This window comes from Cupressus sempervirens, chromosome 2 (genome assembly GCF_028749045.1).
Source record: "Cupressus sempervirens isolate cs-2001-9-10 chromosome 2, ASM2874904v1, whole genome shotgun sequence".
Taxonomy (NCBI): domain Eukaryota; kingdom Viridiplantae; phylum Streptophyta; class Pinopsida; order Cupressales; family Cupressaceae; genus Cupressus; species Cupressus sempervirens.
Window position 1 is genome coordinate 18,041,416 of NC_143119.1, and position 7,816 is coordinate 18,049,231.

The 7,816-nt window shown below is 32.6% G+C and overlaps 1 protein-coding gene across 1 annotated transcript; it reads right to left on the bottom strand.

Annotated features, from left to right (window-relative positions):
- Positions 1 to 4,543: 4,543 nt before the first annotated feature.
- On the bottom strand, positions 4,544 to 7,330 carry LOC149570871 (protein C2-DOMAIN ABA-RELATED 4-like). The gene is made up of 4 exons (XM_089808258.1): positions 7,145 to 7,330; positions 5,351 to 5,503; positions 5,059 to 5,157; positions 4,544 to 4,936 (listed from the first exon to the last, which is right to left on the bottom strand). Exons 2-4 carry the CDS (start codon positions 5,459 to 5,461, stop codon positions 4,679 to 4,681), a joined length of 468 nt encoding a protein of 155 aa, XP_089664384.1. The 5' UTR covers positions 5,462 to 5,503; positions 7,145 to 7,330; the 3' UTR covers positions 4,544 to 4,678.
- Positions 7,331 to 7,816: the final 486 nt, after the last annotated feature.

A 7,816-nucleotide genomic window follows, 5' to 3' on the forward strand; every position in this document is an offset into this window, starting at 1 on the left:
GTCACAAGCAAGGTGATAGAGGAAGACATTGAATAAACCTGTAAAAGCTACACTTGCATATTAAAGATGTTAATATGTCTTTGGCATTGTTGTCAAAGAGGGAGAAGTAGACAACTGATCAACAACTGTTGAAGATAAAGAATCAGAAAAGAGGGAGAAGATATTTAAAACTAATCAAAGAAGATAAAAGGAGAAGTTGTAAGATGTTGATCAGAACAATGGAAGTTGAGCAATATAGAGGGAGAAAGACAAAGAACAAGGATATAGCAGCAAAGAGTGAGAAGCTGAAATGAAGCAATCAAAATAGTGGAAGGAGATGTGATGTTACAATTTACTTTTTGGCATTTGACTCACTGTTCTAACCTAGCTAACATTTGGTTGAATAGTTTAGTCTAATGGTTGATCAGTTTGGTTTGTCATCAATCCCAAAGAGGGAGATTGTTGGAAATCTGATTAAAAAGCTCATTGTTGTTGAAGATCAAAGAGGGAGATTGTTGTAAAAGAATGTTTTCAATCATTGTTTTGTCATTGATATCAAACTTGCTATTTGTAGGGATGATATTTGCTTATAAGATCCAAGTACTATCACTTAGTTGATTAATGAAGAGGATTTGATCAACAAGATGTAACAAGAGCACCTAAGAGAAAGGTTGAGTTATGATGTTGTAATAAAGTGCAAGGATCAATTAAAACAATGGTTCAGTAATGTATTGATGACATACTTAAGGATACATAGGTTGGTCACACTTTGAAACATTGGAGGAAGAAGTTATAACAAGGTTGATTGCAAAGCTCAAACTAAGATCATATGTGGGTGTCGAGCAAGTTAGTTGAAGCCAAAAAAATTTTTAGTAGAAACTGAGTAACAGACAATTCTAGTGTTTATCGAGTGAAGATCATGTGCCGAGTGAAGATCATGTGTTGAGCATCAAAAAAAATTCAGTTGGTGCCGAGTAATCTTCAGGTACCGAGCATCAGGAAAAACATAGTTGATGCCGAGTAACATAGTATATTCTGAGCACCAGTATTTCAATAGTGCTGACCTGCTACAAATATTTCAAAAGATGAAGATTTGCCAAATCTAAGCTGACATAGTGGTTACATTGAATTTTGTGAATGAGTTGGAAGATAAGGATGACAAGTTGGTGGCACAAAATCCTATGTAAACTATTTTTGGGCAAATTCTAAAGGATTATTCAAGAAGTTTCTAGAGGAAATAGAATATGAGTTAGATGCAATGAATCCTACCTAATCCATGCAAATTGAAATTGAAAAATGGAAGAATCGAGCAGGAAAAGGTACTCCAAGACTTCTATTTAAGAAGTCATAGACCAAGAAGCAAAGAGCGACTGATACTGTTGCTCTTGAAGAGCCAAATCTATGAAGTGGTTAGAAGGGTGTCAAGGAGGAGACATCTAGGAGAAGGAAGAGCACAGAGGCTCTACTTCTAGGACTGATCATGAAGAGATGATTGCACTAGTACATTGAGTGTGTAGACTCAAAGAGACAAAGCTTGAAAGATGGGCAAGCTGTCAATAGTTGTAGAGATTGAAGGCCAGGTAAGGGTATGAGCTGAGAAGTGATCTGAGATCTGCAAGATAAGTTGCATGTTGTAGTCAGGTCAAGATTTTCTATACTCTCTAGCAATTTTATTAGATCTAAAAATCCTATGGACTTAGGTTGGCCTAAAAGGTATTTTGTAAATCTTTTAATAGGGTGGCATTCCTAGTGAATGTTCTACATTCCTTTAACCAGGCCCACTTCTAACAAGGTGGTTACATCCTCTAACAAGGTCACATTTAACAATGTGTTGTAAGCCTTTAACAGGGCATGCCTTTCACAAGGCATCACTTCAGAAGAGTGAGAATTGAGTAGCATGTTACTGGTATTTTTTCCCAAATTGGGTTTCCATGTAAATCACTGTGTCATGTGTTGATTTCTTATGTGTTAATGCTTTCATGTTGATTTACAATAACTTGTTGATTAGAAAAGTTAAAGCTTGGATGAATGAATGGTTGAATGGGTTCACTACACTTAGTGAAAAGTTTGAATAGGACATTTGGACCTTGAATAATTGATTCAACCCCCGCTCTCCCCCCTTTTTCAGTTATTCTAAAGCAATTCTAACACCTTTTCTTAAAAAACTATACTTTTACCAATTAACATGTTGCCTTGCCAACTTAGTTCTCACCAATTAGTGGTAAGTATACTATGATTACCATTAATGATAACCATCTGAGAATCATATATCTTTCCAAGTGAGAAATGAGCAGGTAATGCCAATTGTCTCATTTTTATCTTTCAATTCCAATTATCTCAACATTCAAAACTCATGCCACATTTGTGTGACAAGATCCATACAACTTGCCAAGCTATGTTTAGCTTATTCCTCCTTAAGGTATAAGACTAATTTAGACTTACCATCAAACCCGAGTATGGATGGGATAAAAATCCTCATATATACTTATCCTTGGTGGTTCAACACAACCAAGACTTGAGGATTTTCTCTATTTTGTAGGTATGCAGTTAATATGATTGCAAAACTGTAAAATTTTGCTATTTCACAAGGTTGAAATTCAATGAGTTGCGGAATGCTACCTAGTAGCCCTCCTTTAGGGGTTCTTTCAAATTATAACTAGCTATCTCCCAAAGGACCTACCCAACTGGTCACAAATTGGATACTCTTTATGAAATTACACAAAACCTTAAAGTTATACTCCTTGACTCCAAGTTTGAGGGTCTCAACCTTGACCAATCACACAAACTTAATTAAGCCAATTAGGCCAACTTTCCAAAGCAAGTGTTTTGAGTACTTGTTTCTAGATCAACCAGTCACTTAAAGGTCTCAATATATTTTTAAACCACAAAATATGAGGTTTTAATATTTGGTTCTATCCCACACTCCTTTTGTAAGCATTTTCCTTTCATACAGTTCATGTGATCACATTGAGGTACCTGCTTAGGGCTCAGGTTTTCTCCTAAGGTTTGGAACCTTTTTGTAAACCAATACCAAATTATTAATGTACATTTACCACACTAAGATTACTCTAATGACCATTAAAATCCAACTATGAAAATGTCAGATATGGGCATTTTTCTTTCAAACCTTAGGTGACAAAAGGGTTTAAACATGTTTACACAAATTTGAATGGATCTCAGTAACTGATTTTATTTTTAGAACTCCAAATTGGTGAAAAAGAAATCTAACACATCCCTCCAAATTCTCCAATAGGTTTCAACCCTTCATGAATCTGTACATGCCAAAAATGACAATAAGAATAGAGAAATTACGGAAAAACTCAAATAGTCTAACTGCTCCAATGCTCCAAGATACATCAAACTTCAACAAGAGCCTTGGATTTTCTCCAAGACTTTGTGAAATGTCTTCCCAAATGGTTCTCACCTAATTTTAAAACATTAGGGACCATTGGGAGATCAACTGTAGATTATTGAAAATGTTGTCGATTTCACGTTACAACTTGACAACTTCTTGTTATCAATTATACATTTTTGCAACTCAAGTAGTTCATTGTTTATCCTACATAACATAAGAGTTTCCATGGGTATTTTGAAACTAATACACCTTGGATTACCCTTTGCCTAGACTCTTATTGACCCATTTGATCAATTGCCCATGATGGCTTATAAAATACAATCATGGCAATGACCTTACAAATTAAATATTATTGAACTTAGAACTCAAACTATTACATTAATGAGACTTATGTCTTAAAATACACCTCATGGCATTCCATGTGTGCCTTTATTGCCTTCATGAGGTGCTCTTGTACCACATTATTTCAAAATTAATTCACCTTTTCCAAAAGTTTCATAATATTGACATGAATGGATCAATATACAAATTCTTGTGATACAAGAATGCTTCCAAAGTAAAAGTCACTAATCTAACTCAGATTACCTAGAAACTTGCGTAATGTCTAACTCAATCTCTCTCTCTTTTTTTAATCCAAATTCTATTTGTGAAACTTGACTTGTGCTCTTTTCACAATGTATTTGACTAGAGCTTAATTTTAATTTTTACTACATTCCTTCAATAATAATAATAATAAAATGTAATATATTTGATGGAAAAAAAATGATGAGAGTTGAAAAGGTAAATACATCTCAGAAAATTAATTCATCTCTTTTTTTGTGTGTGTGTGTGTCTATTCTATAAAGATAACACTTATATGCATATACAAATTACCATTTAAACATCAAGAGAGTCACATTACAACTTTATCAATAGTGTTAATTATGCCAAACTCTATTAGAACTAAAAAGCTCTATTCATATTTTTAACCTTTGTGATGCATAGAAGTTAAGATTGATAATAATCCTAAGACAATTAAGTTAATTTATTAATCTACAATTCTAAAATGAAATTAATCTATCACACTATCTCTATTCATAATGAAAAGACAATTTGTAACAAAATGCATGATCTATCTTCTTTAAATAATAAGAAAATAATTAAAAACAACAAAACACAACTAACTATTCAATTCATACATTTTTTAGCTACCATATACAATATTCTAGATTTTGTCAATCTTATAGATTTTAAAGCTTAATAATTAGACGTTTGAAAGCAGATATATAAAAACATAAAAGGTATCCAGGGAATCATAATTTCCACCATGCAAAAATCCAGTAGTTCATAAGGAGGAGCAAGTAGTTAATGTTTCACATCAACCCATTTGATGTGGAGTTCCAGTTCACCAGACTCCACATTCTGAAGCTTCAGGCACACTTCCTCCACCATCTGCCCATCCACACACTTTATACATGAAGAACCATCCTTATTCTTTTTCATTGCCAAGGCTTTTGATGGGTTTGTTTTCAGCATCTTTGCAGCACTTGCAAGGTCACTCAGATTCACTTCACCATCACCCATCTTGTCATTTCCGCTCGTCTTGTCCTTGTCAAAAACTTCCTGTACCCACAACTCAAAAATATAACCACTCATGGGCTTCTTATCTGGTATAATATCGAAAAACTATGAGCACTAATGGGCTGATATAATTACTTAGAAACAGAAGCAGGTCAGATACTTACCAGTTTCAGCACAAGGGGTGAAGAATGTGTGACATATACAGACAACTCCTCATTCCAAACAGGATTCAGGTTCTTTTTTATAACAGCGGTCTTGACTTCCTGCAGAACAGAGGAGATTCCATTGGAAAAATTCATTGTGAATTTCAGTCGGAAAATAAGCTTGCAATCAATGCCAAATTCAAACATAAGAAAGTCGAATTTGTTCCTTTTGCACAGAGCCAACCCAATTTCAGTGGCATGCAAAACCAAAAGTAGGTGTGTCAAAGAAACGAGAACTGGAAAATAAGGTTACCTGATTGTCAAAACTGGCGACAACAAAAGGATCACTGGTCCACACATCACGAACGGCTAAATTGGTTCCTTTCACGATACGAAGCTTCAGAAAAGCGACAGTATCTGCCATAATTTGAGTCGAAGATCTGATTTCGGTACAAATGATCGATCTCTACAATTAGTGCAGATTAATAAGAACAGTTAACAATGCAGAGTTTTAAATAGTTGTTCTCGAAAATACATGCAGAATATTTTTCTTTCAAATTAGGATTTGATCTGCAATCGATCAAAATCTTAGAAATTGGGAAAAATCAAAAGGTAAAAAGTGTGAACACAGATATTTTTCATTAAATTACTGATTACAATGCAATCTACTTCGAAATACATTTCTGAAGGTTCTGATGATGAAACTCTAGAGATATAATCTCTGTTAATTCCATCAATACACTCAGAATCAATATTGCCTTTCCTTCAAATTCTTTTCAAAAATAGATCTGTCAATGTTCACATATATCATGCATTCAGATTTAGAATTTGAATTCGGCCGACATGAAATCAATTTTAAAATATTTTTCAATTATTGATAATAAAATAATAAAAACAAAATTTTGAAAGTAACTTATAAGTCAAACATTCAATGGTAATATTAGTTATTTTTAATTGAAAAACAAAAAACAATATTTAGAATGTTTCAGAATCTTATTGTGCAATTCATAAAAGAAAATTGAATAAATGAGTATATTCAATTATTTTAAAAGAGGGAGAGAATGAAGAAAGAGCATTCATTTCTTTTCATTTTCTTTCCATGCTCTTATTATTTATCTTTATGATGAATCACCTAATGTGTCCCAAACTTTGATTGAAAAACAATTAACAAACAAATCTAGAAATATTCTAAAGATTACCTATAAATTATATAAATTCACTTGCTTTCATTAAATAAACAATCAAACAGACTGTTGAAAAGAACTCAAAATAAACTTTCCAAAACAAGATAAACATATTGCTGTCATAGTCATCACAAAGATGCATGAAATTATAATAAAAATTGACATCCTGAAAATAAGAGAACGGCATAATAATACAAAACAGCAACGATGAACAATCTAAACCAAGACAGCTTTAAGATAACAAAACAGCATGTATATAATATTACAATATCCAGACCAGGAATCCAGCTGACTATATAAATCCAAAGCAGCACAAGTAATCAATTTTGAGAAGTCGTTCACATGATCTCTATTAAAATACAACAGATTATCCAATTTTGTTATTAAAAAGTTTAAGAATCAGAAATCAATTTATAGTTACTTATTTTTATTCTGAAACAGATTTAAGATTTAAGTTTTATTTGTAAAATTCATTTAACAGATCTGAATTTTCAAATTAATTCTTAAGTTATTTAAGTTTTTCCGTACTTTTCAAATGATAAAATATTGAAGAAACTTACAATTTATTTAACATTTCATACGGAAGATGCACAACAAATATATATTCCACAGTTAGCAAATTTGATAACTAAAATAGATAATGAGGAAAATTTGTTTGACAATCGATATTTTCAGAGTAATAAAAACTCTAAAACCTATTAGATTCAAGGAGGAACTTATGTGAACCTGAGAGTTTACGATTTGTATTAAAAATCTCTACACTGCTGAAAAAAACACAAATCCTGCTTGCGCAATTTCCGTTCAATGAAAAGCCAAAGAAAACAAAGACAAACGTTTTAATGTTAAAAATTACTACCCAATTTATTACAGAACCGTTCAAAATCTGCAATTTATCAGTCAAGCTCTCGATTTATCGTGATTACCTTTTCTGGAGAAGAACAGTCTGTAGCGATTCTTTGCAGAAATCTTGATTTCGCCTGGCAAAAAGTCGCCTTGAACAGAAGAGATTTAGAGACCAAAAACTCAATTTTATAAAAGGGGAAAAGAGATTCCAGAAACGAAAACAAGTTGAAATTGTTTTGACATTGAAAAAGCTCAAAGAAGATCGATCTTTTCATTTCATATTACCCGATCAGTCGCCTATTTATCGTCTCGGAAATGGTTGAAATGCATCGGAAACTTCACCCCGGGCAACACACTCGATGGGCGGCGGACCACACAAGCCTCGAAAGATGGGTTTTGAGATATTATAAATGCTTATTAAATTAAGTTTTCATTATTTTTTATTTATTTTGTTTGATGGATGACCTCTACGAGAAGAGTTACTGAATGTTCAATGTTTCTTATGATGTTCTTCCAACCGTTTGATGTACAAGACAATTTAATTATCATTATGGGTAGATATTATAGAAGTCTTTTAACTTAAGTATTCATTATTTGTAAACAAACAATGTATTAGATTGTCATAACTGATTTTTTATTTGACTATGTATATCTCATCCGGCTACTTCATATAGTTGTTATTCTTTGCAACATTGTCTTGATCAATATATATGAAAAGTTTTCATTGTTTTTTACATATTTTGTTTGTATAT

What these genes read in the sequence shown, in the direction of transcription:
- LOC149570871 (XM_089808258.1), bottom strand. Translation starts at nt 5,461, where the DNA reads ATGGCAGATACTGTCGCTTTTCTGAAGCTTCGTATCGTGAAAGGAACC. An exon ending in TCGCCAGTTTTGACAATCAG is followed by an intron (nt 5,158 to 5,350) that starts GTAACCTTATTT and finishes TCTGTTCTGCAG; the next exon opens with GAAGTCAAGACCGCTGTTAT. An exon ending in CACCCCTTGTGCTGAAACTG is followed by an intron (nt 4,937 to 5,058) that starts GTAAGTATCTGA and finishes TTGTGGGTACAG; the next exon opens with GAAGTTTTTGACAAGGACAA.